We start from the raw sequence: 19521 nt of genomic DNA, 5'->3' as shown, positions 1-19521 counted from the left end.
AAAATAGATCCCAAATAAACATCTGAAACATTTTATTAAAAGCATGAGGGGACATATTCATGTCCTCAAATGGAACATAAATACAAAATATATTTATATGTACAAATTATGGCAAAGACAAATAGAAGCGTACCAGGTACTTTCTAAAAATGTTAATTCACAAAAAAACTGAGAAAAAGAAGAAAATATTAACTTTAGCTCCCAAATGTGTTGTTTATCAAAGATAGATGAATCAAATGTAGCCACTATGAACTTGCTAAATGATCCATCCCGGTTCAGCTTCTCGAAGGTTCATGAGCTTTGAGGTACAAAAATGAGGTATGCACTACTTTTGAATACAAAGCGAGCCCGTAGGTTAGGTCAATTATTTTATATAAGTACCATTATACAGATAGTCTGTACAAGAAAAGGTTTCAAAATCTTAGCTGATTACAATTTCCTTGTTGCAGTTTGTACCTCTTTTGCTGATTTTGGAACTTTCGCTGCAACGCATGGATAGAAATGTACATGTAACTGAAACCTTTATGAAATGATTAGCAAAAATCTCCCCATTTATGGTACAAATTGGCAAAACTTGCTGCTGAAAGTTCACAAAATCGTCATACTTGTACTGTATCACAATATTATTCTTATTATTACATTGTTCTAGAAATATTCAGAAGTAGGGAATACCTTTTATCCCCACTGGATTACACTGTATTTCACAGAGGTAATACAAGGGTTTGACCACAGGGAGGCAGCACATCTGCAGCACAACCTCAAATTAGTGACTTCAATATTATTCATGATATTATCGTCCTCAAAATGTCACTTCCATCTCATCCGTCTCTGTTTCTATGTTAAGTAATAATAAAAATGGCAGTAAGCAGTAGTCTGTTATCAGATGTTGAGAACAGTATGGGCAGCAGATAGCATTACTTTCAAAAGCTAAGCAGAACAGTTACTTGGAGCTTGAATTATCACACAACGCTAGTCTTGAATCTCTAAAAGAAGCAGCTATTTCATATCGTTTGCGCAGTAACCATGGTTACTGCATACTGTGTGAAGAGATGCATTTTTAGAAATGCAGAAATGCACATAAATAACATTTATGTGGTAAATCCTATTTCACTCAGTCTGTTGTTTTAAATGAATCGTATTACTTTGTTGAAGTCAGGAAAAATGAAGCATGGTTATCAATCATTGGAGAGTTTCGACTGACTAGAGCTGTTTTGTTTTTAACACTGGATGATGAGTCCTAATACTGTTACTGCACAAATAACACCAGTTTTCTATGAGAAGGGGGAAGCACAAAGATTGAATGAAGGTACAACTGAATTTGTGCATTGTCAAATGTTGAACTTGTTTGATAAAGCCAGTTGGTATAAACATTATCATTTACGTCTTTTTGATTCAGTGCAAATCTGTCATTGTTCTCATGTTTTCATCAACTCTGTTCCCATCATTAAATCTTTGTGATTCCTACGACTCGTGCTGTAGCTCTAATTGGCCATTGCCCATTGTGTGTTCCTACAGAACACATCTGACACAAGGGAATACAATCTTGAGTCTGAAAAATAAAATGCTGATTAAGGCATTAGATTGAGTCCATACTTCATGTTTGCTTCCTGTTACCCCAAAATGTACTTTCTGAGCTTAAATTCTGCTTGTTTTCCCGTTACATTAACAAATATTTAGAACATAATACACCGAGCAACATTTGACAGGGCACCACCTATTGCACATTGAAGTTGTCTTGTTATTAAAAATCTTGTTAGTTCACCCTTCAGTGCTGCCTTTAAATGTTGGCTCATCCCTCTTTCATTTCTTCTTTTTTTATTTTCTTTGACAAAAACTTGTGCAGCGTTATTCACCGAGTCCTAGCTGGAAAAACCACCAGGCGGCTCTGGGTCGGGGGACGGAGGATCGTCCTGGTCGTCTGAGGGCAGGTGGACACGCTGCTCGTCCATACGCTTGGCCTGCACCCTCTGGATTAGACTGAAGAAGTCTTCATCAGGCACTGTGGGGGCGTGTGGGCCGGCTTCTGGTGGGGAGCACCGCTGATCATCAATCCTAGAGGACTACAGTCAGAAAGATTGATATATTCAGTGGATGTATTTAGAGGCAAATGTGACACAATGTGGTTTAAAGGAACTAAGAATTTTCCTAGTCGATCAATAGTCATCATTTATAGCCATTAGTCGACTAGTCTCCTGCATGTTTACAATATTAATTCAATTATCAAATTATATATTTTGGGTGGGTCAACACAATGGTTTGAGTTCAAGGTCTGGGAAAGAATAGTATCAGTAACATTGTTAACACTGTGCTACATTACAGAGAAATACAAAACCGTACTAATGAACCTTCATTAATATAGGCCTATATTATATCTACAAGTGCACGTCACACACTGAGCGAGCCACCTGTTAATGACGCTGTCGGCAAAGCAGTAATGATTGTGCTAAGTGGCTAATATTTGCCTGAGTTCACATATCACCTTGGGTTCGTCCTTCACCTTCTCAAAATGATCCCACACTTTGGATTTCCTGCCTGACATGTTATTAACCAGCCTGTGTAATAACCGCAGGTACCAGCCCTGGAAATTAACATGACTCCTCTCTGACTGCTGAGCATGGCCACTTCCTGTGTTTGTCCTTTCCAATTAAATTCCTACATGGTCCAGTCATATAGGTTCTGCTTTATTCTGACAAGGCGCAGCTCCTAATAGAGTTTTACGGTGTTTTTTTTTTTGTTTTTTCTTTTTTTCTGGTTGTTTGTTTTCTTTGTCTGCAACTAAGCGACCAATGAAATCTTGCAAACTAATGACCTTTCTGGTCGACCAATGTTTGGTTGACTATTATGGAACAACCCTATTACTCACCCTGAGTTATGGTGAATTTGTGAAGAAAACTTTGTTTTCCATGCATGCTTTGATGGTGAACGAAGAATCCAAAAACTACATTTTTTTTTTTGATAATTTGAAGACATAGGGGTTTGATTTAACCGCGGCTTTGAAGAGAGCATAGATAAGTTTCACTTTGACTTTAGTTCCCCATCAGAAAGGGCTGACTGTTTGGGAAGCACCTAGCATATGTTTGGATGAATAAGACTTGGATTTTACAGAATGAGTTGTGTCAGAGTTTCTTAACAGATGTTTTGTTTTAGTTTTTTTCTTTTTACTTCAATTCATCAAGAATTTTCTTAATTTTTGGATTTTCGGATTTTTTCGTTCGCCATGGAGGCATGCAAGACAAACACTTCCTGACATATCCTCAACATAACACAAGAGTTACTGATGCACAAACTGTCTTTTTTGTGTGTGTGTGTGTGTGGGGGGGGGGGGAGGTAGTATTCCCTTAATAGATTTATCTGGGCAACTTCTTCTACTCCTTGTGCAGCTATCGCCACCGTCTATAAGACCAATAATTAAGAATCTAAAAGGATTAAACCCTCCAATTCTTTTCGTAAGTGAATTGTGGCCTTACCTGGCACTTAATAAGCATGTTGAAGAAGTCATCGCTGGGTTCCTGATGATCTCCCTCGCCCACCAGGTGTCCCAGATTGTTATGGGTAATCCTCAGTCCTGGAAGGTTACCGACATTAACCCGCTGGTCATCGAGGCGGCGGCTCTGGGAGCTAGCAATCAAATCGAACAGCTCCTCGGTCTGAGGGGAGGTGGTGATTGCAGGATCTAAGAGAAGAGAGAAGAGTCCAGTCATTCCTCAAAAAAGTCGATAAAGAACTTAACAGGCATGTGAAGGCTGTTCTCAACCAACCTATCATCTCATTCAGGGACGACACGGAGTTCGCAGCACCTTCTCCGTTGTCTCCGTTCTGTGGCTCATCAAGATGGCAGCGCTGGTCATCCATGCGGCTGCTCTGGAACTTGCTGAGGAGGTCAAAGAAGCAGTCTTCATCGGAGGGGTCACGGCCCAGCTTCTGAGAAAGAGAAGGGGTTCACATTGTTTTTACTGGAATACCTGATTGCGTAAAACCACTCCTAGATCAAAAGAGTTTTATGGGTAATTGTGTCAAATGTTTATTTAATTTACAGTAGGCGTGAATGTGTATTTCTGTATTGTCACCATGCAAACTGTGTGGACCCCAGCAGGAATAGCTGCTGCGATGCCAAAGCTAATGGGGATCTAAATAAGCAAACAACGAAACATGATAAAATCATTTAGCACACTGCCATTGTGAGTTTTGGGGGGATTTTCAAGGTGGCCAGCTTGTGATAGAGAAAAATAATCTGATTAAATCACATGGGATGGCCTTCCTGGTTAGACTCCCTTGGCCTAGATACTGAAGGTGGTACATCATGAAATGTGTAAAAATAAACAGCCCATTTGTATTTAAGTATAATGGCCCACACAGTGGTAACCTGTAAAAGTAGATGGAATAATCAGAAGATATAGCTGTAGCCACCGTAGGCCATAGAGCAGGTGATAGAATATAAACAGTCCCTTTATAAAAGCTGTATCATTGTTTTAGTTTCTTGACTTAATGCGGCAAAAGTTACAGTAAGTCATGCTAAAAAGTTCTCATTTGTTTAAAGTTTCACACATGAGCAGTGGGGTTGAAACACCGTCCTTGGTTTCAGTGCCGGAAATTAGCATATAGCCCCAGTCAATGATCAGCCAATCAATAATTCAGTCACTGACTGACTCAATGCCATTTATGTGTTACATCCTCACAGCTAGTCGGCCTCTGAAAGTGCTGTTTCCTTTGTTTGCTTTGAGATGAAACCCAGAGGTGCTCTCTCACATCACACTGAATGACCCTCTTTCACCCAGTGTCACAGTCTAACTGTTGTGTTTAAACTTTGCAACTGAAGTGGATAACACATGCATGAAAAATGTTTTTGCTACAGATACTCTGAGCCAACAAAGCAGATGTGGAATTTATTATGTTTGACCAACACTGCTGAAATATTCTGGCAATCAGACTGTGATGTTAGGATACTGAATGAGAAATCTCAATCTACACGACAGCAGCTATATGCTTTTATATTATATATTATCTGAGAACATGTAAACCTGCCAACACACTAATTTAAATTATCAGATGAAGTGAAAACAATATATCAAAAAAAAACCTTTCATCTGTATTTTTAAGCAAAATAAAGTAAAAGTTCTACAATAGGCTGAATTCTTCTATCATCCTCCCAAGTTCAAGGGCTCTACTTCTATGCCTGGGGTCTGTTCTAAGAAGCAGTACTAAGATATCTGGATCAACCTGCAGGGTCAAACAAAAGCAAACTCAAAACTGGAGCATGAAACGCAAAGAGACCTGTTCTTTTATTTGTTCTTGTAGTTTTACTAACCTTTAAGCCTAACCAGATAAATAATTAAAAAGCCTCTTGTAAAGGTTCCTGATTATCCTTTGTTGCTTAAGCTTCTAAACCAAGAAAAACATTTTTTGTTTTTGCATTTTTCTACCATGCATCTCAAAGCAAGGGTTTCAAATCTCTATGATATAGGTTGTGGCTGAAACTTTACCTCTTTGTGGTCAAGGGCATCATTGACCTTTTTTGACTACTTTTGACTGTACCTTTAAATTTCACCTTAAAAACTGTTTTCCTGCCTTGTTTGGTGTCATTTTTTTTTTTTTCAGCACAACCTCATATTGCTACCGATGCTAAAATTGCTAAAAAATACATTTTTGTTAAAGCATTGAAGGAATTCGTCAAACACAAAATGACAATTTGGCTACAAATAACTAACCCCATGTTACATATACCTCCAGTGAATGAAGAATTGAAAAAACAAAATATTTCTTGATAAACTCATATCATAGGCGACTATGTCTAAAAACAGCAAAACAATATCAGAACATCAGTTTACAAACACCCACCAAACTTGTTTTAAAGGGTTAGCTCAGATTAACCAAAGTCATACAATAAGACCAGCAGCTCCCGTATTCAGCAAGGTAAAATTACTGTTTCACTTCCAGTTCAATTTACTGTTGGAAATGGCTGTCTGTTTCAGAAGTACTGAGCATACGAATGGATAATGGAGTTGTGTGTGAGTTTGTAAACAGATGTTTTAAAGTAGCTTTGCTGTTGTTAAAGGTGGACCCCTATTACTTCAATTCATCGTGCATTTTCTCTGTTTCTTTTGCATGTCTCCCGTAAACAAAGAATCCCAAAACAATGTTTTTTTTGTTAAGGATTCAATGTACATGGGGTAAGGAACTGATATACAAATGGTCATTTGGTGGGTGGAGTATTCCTTTAATAACTAATCAACTTCATATAATCCAAATAAAGTTCATTATCCAAAACTTAAAGTGGGCATTAACGAAAAATTATACTACACTGTGCAGGTCAGTTCACAGTGAGATATAAATACACTGGTATACAGTTTTGTAATAAATCCTGCATCTTCTTAAACATTAAACTGAGCCAAATGTTAATTGACTAAACTAAAGAAGGTTTAGGACTCATTTAACTACTCATACTTGATAAGACATTACACACTTTAGTAAAAATCAACAACAATCACCACCTGTAAAAGCTTTTTGTGATGCCTCCACATCAACAAAATATCCACGAGCAGGTTAATGGGAGACAAGGTGAAAGTAAGCATCACAAATCGACAACAGTCTGACAGTGTTTCCATTACAAAAGCCTCTGGACTGCACTTCCCTCCCCCGCTTTAACAAAGTACTCCCAATAACCTTCACAATAACAACAGTTCTAATGTACCACCCAGCCACAATAACTTTGACATCTTTAACACCAACTAGTGGATGCTGTTGAAATCACTTTGCCCGACAGCAAGATGTGAAGTAGGTCAGCGTCAGCAAACACCTGATTTCACTCAGCCCTATTCTTGGAATTGTTTCTTCTATTGCAACTTTTGCATTAGAAAATTAAACTATGCTTCAGACAAAACATAGTTTTTACTATTTATTATAAAGTTTTTCAATTTCTAATGCATCAACTCCCCTCAAAGTTAAATATCTACACACACAGTAAAGACACACACACTGCAAATACATACACAACTACAAGTCAGATATCTAAAGGAAAAGAAAGATAATAACCTCTGGTATCCTCTGCACCATGTTGTTATTCAAGCCGCAAAACATAAATGAAACATCTTACCAGCAGCACTTCTCTTTTGTCCTCTATCTATCCCTCTCTCTCCGTCATTTCTCGCTAAGCTCTCTTTCCCCCTCTCGCTCTGTCCACACGCCTGGCTCACACCTCCTTCTCCCCTGCTTTCACCCACCACTTCACTCTCTCTATCTCTCTCTCTCTGCTCCCCTGCTGGACTCAACTCCCTCCCTCTAATTTCCTCTCCTCTTGTATCCCTCTATTCCAGCCTTCTTTTAATCTCTACCATCCACTCTCTGTCTCTCTTTCTCTCTGCGGCTCTCCTGCAGGCCATTTTTGTCCCGTTCACCCACTGTGGGAAAACAACTCATTATGGGAAGCAGGGGGGAGTTGACCCTGTGGGGAGGGTAGCAGCGCTGTGATCAAGGTCACATTATCAGCAGAGGGGTAGAGCTCTGGGTGGGGGGAGGAAGGGAGAGAAGAAGGGGTGGAAAGATGGGTGCAGGGGTACAGTTATGAGTAAATTGCATGCCAACAGTGGCAGCCTGCAGGGATCACCTACCCTGAAATGTCAAGAACCACCAATGTCAGCACTCAATTCTCACATGACAACGTTCATACACCATTTATAACCAAGGATATTTTCTGACACGCGCATAAATAAAATCTTCTGTGAGATCTGTATTTCCTTGCTCTTTGCACACTAATCAGCTGTGACTTATAGCCGTCTCTGTCCTCGGCCCCATGGTCACTGTGTGGGTCTCCTCACTTCCCTCTCTGTGTTGTCCAATTAATCAAGTAGGTCAAAGGGACAGAACAAGAGAGAAAGGGACACGTGATGATGATGATGAGAGAGGGGGGAAAAAGGGAGACAGAGTCAGAGAAGAAGGGAAATGAAGTTGTGTGAGAGAGGGGGAGTCACTGTGTGAATGGAGGAGAATAAAAGACAAAGGCGGCTCCTCCTGGATTATATCATCATTGTGCTCTCTAACTTCATATGTGTGACAGCAACAGTAACTAAGGGGGGCACTGCTTAGCTAATGGTCAGTTTAACCTCCTGAGACCCAAACTTTTGTTTGGTATACATTTTTAATTTCTCCTACCTATTAGGGATCAGTAGGACCCAATAAGTATAAATAAACTAAATGTCTAAGTGCCAGGATCGGCTGCAGACTGACTTGGCAGAGATGGCTGCCATCTTGTTTTTACACGGATTAGTGTATTGTGCTCTTACTACCACTAGATGACACAAAAAAGTGTCCACAAATGAGGACAACAGGTCTCAGTCATGTAGAATGAGACATAAGGTCAAGTAAATCCAAAATGTGATGTCCTCAAATGAGGACATAGGGTCTCAGGAGGCTATGTTCATACCTTGTATTGGAGCAAACTAATGTACCCGAAGAAAAAAACAACCAATCTTGGAGCACAGGAATGAAGCACTATCATCTCTGTAAAACATGCTCTTAAACGTTTTGTCTGCTAGCATGTCTACAGGTATCATTCATAATGAATTAATATTAATTTTAAAATGTATATACTGTATATTCTGCCGATGAAGGCGCTGTGATATGGTTGAACGTTTGGGAACAAGCACGAAAGTAGTACATTATTTCATCAAGAGCCGTTTCCAAGGTCAAGAACGAACTGACAAGTTCAACTTTCAAGCAAACATGGATGAGAAGTCAATGGAAAGTTTTAGTTATAGTTTAGTGTTAGTTATGGAAAGTTATTTAATGCTATACAAAAAGGATTTTACAACATGATTGACAACTCTGTGAGCCAACTGGTGGGCTTGAATTTAGTGGTGCTGCTCACGACTAGTTGGACGAGTGCATGGGTGGGACACTTGATACCGTTGAGATCACTACTGCGCAGACTCTGGCTCCAAATGACGTTACCAGCGCAAGATGGCAACAGCTATATCCGCGATATTTTAGCTTCACTTCTGTACAGTGGAGGGAAGTGGAGACAGGTCGTCCATCTTTATATACAGTCTATGTTCTGGACATATTAGGCTTGGACCAAAGCCTGGATTGAGACAACATTTTAAGATCACAGGCTTAAACAGCTAACGAATGGTAAACCTACAAACTATCTTCGTCTTGCTAGCTTAGCTTGGGCGTACTTCCTACAGACCACGTTTGGTCAACCGCGTATACATTGCATTGAGCAAGTGAGATGGGACCAAAGACGGCTTTTCCAATAACGAGAGAGGAAGTTGAGGACATAATCGGAAGAGGAGGTTGAGGACATGTTCGGAAGAGGACATAAAAGGTTGCTAAACTATTTTCAGAGTGATCACAGGTATCTCAAAGCAACAAAAACAAATACTGGACTTGAGTTCTTTGTCCTCTGATGTTGGACTGAGGGCAGACTGGATGCCACAATGACTCGCTGTCACCTCTCAAGGTACAAGTGGTATTACAAGGAAGGAAGGACCAAGGCTAGCTGGTTACCATGCTAATTTCAGTAGATTTCTCTGCAACAATACATAGATGTCTTTGAAATTATGTCAAAATGTTGCTTCTTCACATTTGTTTGTTGATAATATTAGTTTATTTTTTTAATGTTTTAAACTAAAATGCTGGCCATATCTTACACAGTTACACCTTTAACTCCATCTACTGATGAAGATCATTTGATACACTCAAAAGGTACGAAACAAGTGAGTTGTTGGACCTTGAGTTCAAAATGTTTTGTCAACAATATACTGTATGTCATTGTAGCGCCAGGAATGTCCAGTCAGTACTCACGGACATGCATCAGTCGATGTATAAAAGCAAAGAACCTGAAGCAGATTTAATTTTCTTGCTTTTCTTGCTTTAAATGCGGCACTGTTCTTCTGACAAAAACATTGTTGTTGACCAAAAAGATGTTTGTAGGTTGTTGCACCCCAACTTGATTTTAACTGGTTCAAAAGAAATGGCAACGCTAAAACGTGAACTTCAATCTGATAACTGAACTAACAATTTGGTGTCGACACATGCTAGAGAAATCACAAGTTCTAGCTTAAGGAAAGAGTTTCACAGAGACACACAGCTGGCTGGATTGGCAGATTTGAAAAAAGGGTTTGCTTCAATGTCATCAGGATTACCAACATTTAGCCTTCTGCTTCCTTGTGATGAACTATCATCATGCAGCCCAGTAATTCCCACTCTTTTCTAGCATGTCAGCTAGCTGATTACAATAATTAGAATTGTCACAGAACTGAGGCATGATAAGGTGCTGTGTGGGCGCAGAATTTAAGGGATACAGCTGTGAAACGGCATATTCATTAAGAATCTAGTTCACAGCTAATGGAGCACTGTTGGGATTTAATGAGGAGACACCTTTGCTATGTATCTGACTTCTAACATAATACTGTAACCTCGTGGGAAATTAAGGGACATGTTCCCAATTTAATCTCTCTAGTTTCACTCATTTTCTCTTTAAAGCAGAAGCCCTGATGAAATTCTGGACATGGGATGAAAAGAAAAGAAAGGGAAAAGTAGTTACATGAATTGAGCAGTCAGCATTTCAGGTCCCCTTGATGCTTTCTAGGGGGAAAATCAAACCCATAGTTTCTCAGGTGGGTTCTCAGTGATTAAATTAAAAGCCTTGTATGGCTCAGATTTACTGCACATGTGAACTAGGGCCTCTATTACACATTTTAATGGAGTGCTTGAAACTCTGAGGCATGAAAAAAAAAGTAGAGCCTCGGCAGCCTATTTTTTTTCTGTTGTCAGCAAAAAAACAAAAGGAAAATACCATTTTTTATTGCTTTATCCTTAGGCTTTTTAACTAAGTCTCAAAACTGAGGAGTGCTTGCATTTCAATACTTCTGGAAACTTATGAATGCAGTCATGTGTGGAGTTGGAAAGTGTGAAACTTACCATTTTTAATTAGTTCCAAGTTATAAAAACAATGTGGAAAAACCTTTCACAGTAGGCTAATATGCAACACTCCAGGGGACTAAAGTGTAAAAAAAATTATGAGACAGAAGCTAAATAGAAGTTACAAAAATCTTTACAAGAATAGTTTGACAGTTTGGTAAACCCTTTCTTGCTGAGAGTTAGATGAGAAAATTGTTAACACTCTTATGTCTGTGGGGTAAACATGACGCTATCGCCACCAGCTGGTTAGCTTAGTTTAGCATGAAGACTGGAGACAGGAGGAAACAGTAAGCCCGGCTGTGTCCCATGGATGTATAAAGAAAACTGGATACAGTGTTGGAGGCGAGGTCCGTTCATTCCTATGAAAGTAGCTCAGGTAAACCAAAAGGCTCGAGTTCCGCAGTATGAAATTACCCAGATCTTCCGCATTGGTGGGGACCACAGAGCAAGCACCCTGGAGACTGACGGCGGCTGAGCAGCAAACTTATGGTTTATTATGGTTTAATAAAATGCAGCTCCTCTAGACTTTACAAATGTCGTGGAATGTCATGGACTTAAGGGATTAAATCTGATAGTGAAATGAGTCATTTCGACAGTGGTTGTTAGCTGAACAAAATGTAGCCATGAATTAAGAGACATTTCTTACATAATGTAAGTCTATAGGAAAAAGTGTTTTTGGGCCCCACGGCATCAAGTGACACAACCGAATGTTGTAATTCCACATCTGGCCACTAAAGCCCTGTTTTCACCAAACACTTCAGTATGGTACCTTTGGAACCAAAAGTAACCCTTCAGACGTGGTACCTAGACCCTAGTTCTACTTAGTGTTCCTACTGCACAGTACTCTTTCATGTGGGTGGGGTTTTTGTCACTCACTGTATTTCCTCCTTTATCAGTCAGCACCTTGTTTATCATCCACAGAACAGGGTTGGACGCTGACATTTTCAGAACAAAATAAAACAGGCTGCAGTGAGAGTCTCTCTCCATGGGATATTTGAAAATAGTAGGTTTGTGCATTTAGTCCCTCTAAGGCAAGCTCAGGGGTTTAGTGTTGCCGGAGTCCACAGGAACAACGCTCCACAATGCTTTTTTTTTCCTCTGTGTGAGGATTGGGATATGGTTAAAGTTGCCACAGTGATATTGCATTATTAAGTAATTTACGTACACGTTCCACCTTAAAAATTGCTGGAAGTCGGCCCATTTTACAGTTCTACGCTATGAACAGTGGTTACATGAGCCTCAAAACCAGCCACAACTTGGCCCTGAGCAGAGTGATCGTCCGCTATTGACCAATCAACAGACTGCAGTGTTCACAGCTCCACCTTTTAGTACCAGATCTGTGTGCTAGGTAACCCAACAGAGGGGTGACCAAAAAATGGGGACGGTACATAACAGTTCCATTGGTACCATCCACAACTTTTCACAGTGGAAACAGGAAAAAAAGCATACCGAACTGACCTGTACCCTACCGTACAGCTCAGTGGAAACGGGGCTTATGTATAACTGGATGCAAAGCCCAGCGCTTGCTGTGTCCACAGCATACTTGGGTCCGAATAAGAAGCTAATACAAAAATAAAGCTACAGCTACTTACTGCCACTGGAGGTGGGACTTGCACAGTGATGTCATCAGTGTCCACAGGAGAGTCCAACCACGGCCTTTCATCTGATGACTGACTGTCAGGATAGCCCTTTCTTTTGCCTGGCTGTGACAGCTGACTCTTGGACCTCCTGGGGATACTTTCCAACTCTTGGTTCTCACCATTCTGCAGTAAACGATAAACGAACATATTGTTAGAGGGGGATTGATAACTGTTTGGGGAGAGGTGTGTGGGCCACATTTACAGGCACATTTCTCTCCTGGGTGTTGGACTGCAATGTGAGAAAGATAAATCACCTTGTCTGAGGAGTATTTCCAGAGTTCTACACTGTCCATGCTGTTTCTCTTGGTGAATTTGGGTCTTGCTCCTACAGGAAAAAAAATAACATAAACATTACTACATAAATTACTACATGATAAAAAATGTATCTCCCAGCTGTAGAATCTCTCAAATACTCCAGTCTAAAATTAAATCAAGCATGCAAGACGCTCTTTGTCTTTTCTCATGTCAGCATTGGTCTCATGATGCTCGGTGTGGATATGAGGTTTAGGCAGACAACCAAACAATCTGAATAAGAGTCTGTTTGCCAGCTCCGCATCAGCGAGAGAAATGTAGGACATGGGTGTGAGTTTCTGCCCAGAGGAGGGCTCCTGAAAGCAACACCACACAAAAGCCAGGCTGACTGTACAGATAAAGATCATAGAGTTTCTCTTTTAAACTTTTCAAATGCTCCCATTATTACGAGATGAAGGGAATCTCTAACAATAATAATTAATTTTATTGTTTGAGGATAATGTTGACAACAGACTGTGAATCAAAGAATCAAATCATCATCCTGAGACTGGGGGTAAAGTCAGAAAAGTTCACCTTACCCCAAAAATGTACACACTCTTTGCTTTCTCTCATATTTAGCCCCAGTCTAGACATGACACAAACACTGTCTGTCTGTTAGGTCTGTCTCATCTTAACTTAGTTTTACACTTAAATGGCCACCTTATATACACAAACAGCATTCCAGTTAGCTTACTCAAGCCCACACGTTATTTTTGTTAAACATTCAACTTCAAAGAGCAGACACAAAAATAAACAAACAAAAAAAAAATACTTAAAAAAAACTACAGTTAACAGACTTCAAACTCTATTTTTAAGATTTGGTTGATAAATGCCCATTTACTGAACCCCTGAGTCAAGTTTCTACCATTAAAATCCCTTATACAATTTCCAAGAGCTCTATAGCTGTTCAATTTTTTATTATTTTTTTCCCCATTTCTGTGAGATGAAAGGCAAGTACAGCTTGAAGACAGCTTCCCCTAACCACAGTTTGCAGCGAGCAAGCAAATCATGGGTTTGCATTCACATTCAAACACACACACACACACACACACACACACACACACACACAAATATTAGCACAGAGACAATACAAGCAGAAAAACACAGAACTGGGGTTTTTTTTCCATTAGCTGCCCCCTCTTCCTCGCCATGACTAAGGAAACTGAGTGCACTTGGCCTGTCCCAGTAACTACTTTTGTTGGATGATGTATTGTCCCACAAATAATTGTGATAAATAATACAATTGTGATTTTAAGATCAAGTTAGGCCACTGATAAAATGATTATATAATAGCATAATAAGGGCAATATGGTAAGATATATGGACATGACCTCCATAGCTTTGCTGACTTCGATAAGTCCACAACGTAATTATCATGACAGGCCGAGCCTGCACAACGTTAAAGAAATCAAGTTACATGAGCGCACATAAAACACTGGTGGAGAAGACAACAATGGCCCGAAGTTAACTTTAGTCTCAAGTTCACTGCGTCACTATTTCATTCCATGTTTAGCATGGGCACAAGATTCTTTTCTTTGTTTTTCTTTGTTTTACCAAATCTACGACTGTAAAACTATGACTCTGTTACATTTAGACTGATAATGTTTAATGAAACTGACACTGCCTGTCTGCCTATCTCATTATCTGAACAACTATAATTAGTGGGTGCAGTGTCAATGTCAAGTTTTAATGGCAGGTTTCCAGTATCTCTCCATTACTAGCATTCAGTAGAGAGTATATGACAAACATACAATTACGGGGCTCTCCAAAATCAGACTCTCCAGCTCTGGGAATTTTTTTGTGCGTGCTTCTAATCATTCAACATTTTGGAAAATACACTTATTTGCTTCCTTGCCCAGAGTTAGATAAGGAGATTGATACCACTCTCATGTCTGTCTGTTAAATATAAAGCTGAAGTCAGTCAGCTTATCATCGCATGTAGACTAGAAACAGGGGAAAACAGCTAAAGCTCAACAAATTAACACATTATGTCTCATATAATAGGTAAAATAAAATAAGTTTCAGCATCACCTTGCATCTCAAACTCTGAGCTGGAAGGTGAAAGGTCGCTCTCATTGACCCCCAGAGCCTCCATCAGCTGCTCCACGTTCATTCTGGCCGTCAGCTCCCCGTTTCTGTCTCCAATCTGAGGAAGAAAGGAAGAGACAAGACAGGTCCAATCAGGTTGAATGCAAAAGGCCTTTACTTCACCGATGGTGCATTTTTCTAGTGTTTGTAAAAGCAAATTCTCACTTCTTTAGAGATGTCCAGGTGCTTCCGGGCATAGTGGAGAGCTTGTTTATGGTTTCCTAAAGACACGTATGCATTTCCCAGACTCCAGCAGGCCCGACCCTCGCCAACCCTAATGAGACATGAACACACAGACAAATGTAAAAACTACCTCTTTGCTCATGTATGTGTGTGTGTATGCATTAAATATTGCTCAGTCTACCTATCAGTGAGCTCCTGGGCTATGTACAGGTGTTTCAGGTGGTAGTCTATAGCCCTCTCGTACTGCTGCAGAAGAGTGTAGGTGTTTCCGAGGCTGTAACAGGCCTGAGCCTCCATCACCTGGTCCCTCAGCTGCCTGGACAGCTGCAAGGTTTTCCTATAGACGAAGAAACAGAAGGAGAAAGGGAGCAAATGAGTCACATTTTCAATTTTGCAGACACTGGTTCACTTCCCCATCCCTCCACTAGATGTCAGGTTCCCCTCTCTTCTCACCTGTAGTACTCAGTGGCAGTATTGAACTGGCCCAGGAATATCAGGGCATTGCCGAGGTTACTGTAAGCTCGCCGCTCGGCCGCTTTGTCTCCAAATTCTTTGGCTATGGATAATCGCTGTGAATGATAGAGCGAGAAAGGTCAAGTCAAACCAAATTAACATGATATTTTCAACCTGCCTATTAATATTAGCAGCTAAATGGCATAAACGTCTTGTGTCATGTTACCCTGCTTTGCCCTTTTTTGACTATGTGCACAAGCAGAAACAGTTACACAACTTCAGGTTGCAAGCTCTGTCGGGCACGTGAGTCCATGAAAAGATGTGCTGCTGCAGCAGTGGTACATTAAATCACCTCCAGTGATTCCCTTTAAAGGAAGTGTTCTCCCCTCTGTGGCACACTGATAGATTTGTAACAGGGAGGAGAGGAGAGGCCGGCTTCTCCCATGAGGAAACAAGTGGTTTACAATTGAAAGTGACAGAAAACACGGGGGGAGAGAGCTTGCAGCCATGTTTGCAGGTGATTCACCAAGAAACCAATTTCCTACATTTTTTTCCCAATGAGAGGTCATCAATCTGTGCACACTGTGTGTTGGTACAGGGTGAGGTGAATCATGATCCACTGGAAAACTCACCAAGGTGATATTTACTCGCACAGAGGCTAGGACTGAATGAATCAGACTGTAAAGGATACAATGCAATGACAAAAATAAGTCCCTCCTTCACTACCAAACTAGCCGTGTGAGCCTTGCTATTTTGCATGTAAAATTCAGCCAGTCTGAAGTCTGTGCGAGGCAAACTAAGATCTTTACTCAGCAAGAAGCGACTGCATACAGCCTGCATCTTCACTGAAATGAACAGCAGTGCAGTGTGAGTGCACCTTTAAGCCACAAATCATGCACAACACATGATGCTTGGTCACAACACAACAGCAAATCAAATTTTGTGGTAACCACTAGTTTGCTTCTGGGCTGCACAGTGCCACAGGAGGCTGTTTTATGACTGTGGTGGCCAGTGCTATATGTGTGCTGGGGCAGCAAGTGGAGGGCAGCAGACATCAACAGACTCAACAAACTGATCTGCAAGGCCGGTGAGGCTGTGGAGGTGGAGCTGGATTCTCTATCGGCAGTGTCAGAGTGGAAGATGCTATCTAAGTTACGTGCTGTCTTGGTTGCTTGCTATCATAAAATGCACATATCCCTATATAGTTTCTGTATTTCTGACTATATATTTTTCTATATATTGTTGTTGCTACTTCTTATTTTTCCATTTTCTCAAAAAGGTTTCTCTGTGTATATATGAGCAACTTCAACATGACCCAGTTTCCCTCTGAGGATTAGTGAAGTATTTCAGATTCTGATTCTGAACAGGATGACGACCACGGTCTGCAAATGTATCATGTGGCACTGTGGTTTCAGGGAGCACGCTCCAAGATCCCTGGTTGAGACATCATGGCCACACAGAATACACACAAGTCAACCAAAACACCCCCAAACCACATTTTAATGTGTATGTTAATGGTTTGGACAAGACGAAGCAAACATGCAGTATCATAGCGAGCTACAGAGTTCGTGAATAGCTGCAAGGTGATTGACCTTGTGTGAGAAGCAAAGCGCTGTTGCTCTGGCAACACAAGGTCACTGTTGTGCTCCGGCACAGGCTGATAACTCTTATGTATGCACTGGTGGTATAAACATGATGCTTGTAATTATCTTGAATTTCTCACCTGACGGTGGAACTTGATAGCTTCGACAAAGTTTCCCAGCAGATAGTGGGTGTTACCCAGGTTCCCATAGGCCCTCCCCTGAGCAGCTCGGTCTCCAAGTTCTTTGACCAAACACAGGTTCATCCTGCAGAGATAAGGACACGTCCAATTTAGAAGCAGCATGTAAACGATTTTATGGGTATTAGGGGGAACTAAGACAGTGGTTAGTAGTGTCGCCTCACAGCAAGAGGGTTTGAACCCCAGGGTGGGGGAGCCCTTCTGTGCGGAGTTTGTGTCAGTGAGGGTTTTCTCCAGGTACTCCGGCTTCCTCCCACAGTCCAAAGACATGCAGGTGAGGTTAATAGGTGACTCTAAATTGCCCGTAGGTGTGAATGGTTGTCTGTCTCTATGTGTCAGCCCTGTGATAGTCTGGTGACCTGTCCAGGGAGTACCCTGCCTCTCACCCAGTGTCAGCTGGGATAGGCTCCAGCCCCCCCCAAAACCCTTAACAGGATAAGTAGTTACAGAAAATGAACTGAATTGAATGAATAAATGTGTAAATTCATTAACAGCTAAATAAAGGCCTGTACCAGAGACCATGTTACGATGGGATCACATCAGCCCGGACGCCGATCTTTGATATTAAATGATTGTGGGCCAGGGGTGTAAAATGGTCATTTTTATGCACCACTTATCTGGAACCAATTTCCAACAGCAGCAAGTCTGCTGCAAATCTTAAGGTCTTTTCAGTGAAGGCTGGAGACTTTTCTATTTGTTGCTGCCTTCTATCAAATCAAATATTTATGCATTTCTTACACTGCACTGAAGTTTTTATCTTATATTTTATAACTGTCTTAGTATATTTTAGCTTTTTTTGTCTTATATTTTCTGTCTCTTTGCTAATTTTTTAAATCATATTTAAATGTCCTTGTATGCATTTCTTTTGTACTTTGTCTCAATGCTTTTGGTGTTTTATGTAGAACACTCTGAATTGCCTTTTGCCAAAATGTGACATATAAATAAACTTGCCTTGCCTTCCCTACTTCCCTACTTACACTTGGTCCACACCCATCTTCAAACTCAGCCTTCATTGTGATCTCAGCTACACACTGTAAAGTTTCGTGACTGCATCTTGCACAGCTGTGATACTATTGTGGTGAAAAAAATCTGTCTCCAGACAGACAGATTGATATAAAGACACCTGGCAAAACACACAAAACCACTTGTGTAGTAGCTCCAGCCACAATGGGTTCCACCAGGAACACATGTTGCCATGATGACACAAACAGACATACACAGACTCGCAGGGTGAAAACAATACCAGCCCCATTGTTGCTGCTGGTAAGATATATACCTAAACACTGGTGTAAAACAACCCAATAACTTCATTATGGTTAGTTATACAACACACTAAAAGCTTATTGTATTTTTTTCATATAATAAAAATGACTAATTGAGCTTCTAATAAGCACCTTATATTCATGTGTGAATTCTCATACACATCTGACAATTACTCAATTTGATGTGAACTGCTCCATTGTAAAAACAAAACGGTTTTAATAGGACCTCGATAATTGCCCTGTGAGATGAGCTATTGTAAGTTCTATTATGTTTTATTTATCCAGGCAACACCAAACGTGCACACTATTTTTCAACACCAACCTGCGTTCACATTTATGCAGCTACACACACTCCCAGCAGTAAGTTGCCTTTTCCAGTAAACCTTTACAAAATATTTATCACTGCCACAATTTTTTGCATTTTGTAGCTTGCTTGTAGCTTTTAAATTGACTGCATCCAGTCCACAGTGTATTATATTTGTTACTATTATTTCCTGATATATAATTTATTCAGTAAGGTTTTGCCTTCCTGGCAGAGGCACTCCAGATTTACACTTACTGCATTCAATATAGTTTAAATGTCATTGAGAGTCTACCAGTGATGAATATAACTGGAATCCCATGATTCAGAAAGAAATGTTGCATATCTAGATAAACTTGCATATTATAGTGGAAATTCTACAATCAGAAATTCAAGAACTGTTGATGTGGAGATAAAATTTGTGTATGATATTCTTAAGAGCTCAGGGTGAGAACACTCTTTGCAAAAGGCTGCTGTCCAACCAAACTGAGATATTGACTTATCTGATTAATCTGCAAAGCTCTTCAGCTGTGAGGGAAGATCTTGTAAAACAACAGCAGTCAGTGTGGTATTTCATAAGACTTGGCTATGACGCAGATTGGCCTG

At 40.4% G+C, this 19521-nt stretch overlaps 1 protein-coding gene across 1 annotated transcript in view; it reads right to left on the bottom strand.

Annotated features, from left to right (window-relative positions):
* Positions 1 to 15: 15 nt before the first annotated feature.
* The window catches only part of gpsm1b (G protein signaling modulator 1b), a 38680-nt gene continuing 19174 nt past the window's right edge, over positions 16 to 19521 (bottom strand). The window contains exons 5-14 of the mRNA XM_049604573.1: positions 17296 to 17419; positions 15573 to 15688; positions 15301 to 15456; positions 15102 to 15210; positions 14880 to 14994; positions 12812 to 12882; positions 12510 to 12680; positions 3759 to 3921; positions 3468 to 3673; positions 16 to 2060 (exon numbers count right to left, since the gene is read on the bottom strand). Of these exons, the coding sequence (XP_049460530.1) occupies positions 1860 to 2060; positions 3468 to 3673; positions 3759 to 3921; positions 12510 to 12680; positions 12812 to 12882; positions 14880 to 14994; positions 15102 to 15210; positions 15301 to 15456; positions 15573 to 15688; positions 17296 to 17419 (1432 nt within the window). The 3' untranslated portion in view covers positions 16 to 1859. The remainder of the gene's footprint in view (positions 2061 to 3467; positions 3674 to 3758; positions 3922 to 12509; positions 12681 to 12811; positions 12883 to 14879; positions 14995 to 15101; positions 15211 to 15300; positions 15457 to 15572; positions 15689 to 17295; positions 17420 to 19521) is intronic.

Source organism: Epinephelus fuscoguttatus, linkage group LG18, assembly GCF_011397635.1.
Source record: "Epinephelus fuscoguttatus linkage group LG18, E.fuscoguttatus.final_Chr_v1".
Classification (NCBI taxonomy): domain Eukaryota; kingdom Metazoa; phylum Chordata; class Actinopteri; order Perciformes; family Serranidae; genus Epinephelus; species Epinephelus fuscoguttatus.
This window is presented reverse-complemented; position numbering and strand designations above follow the sequence as displayed.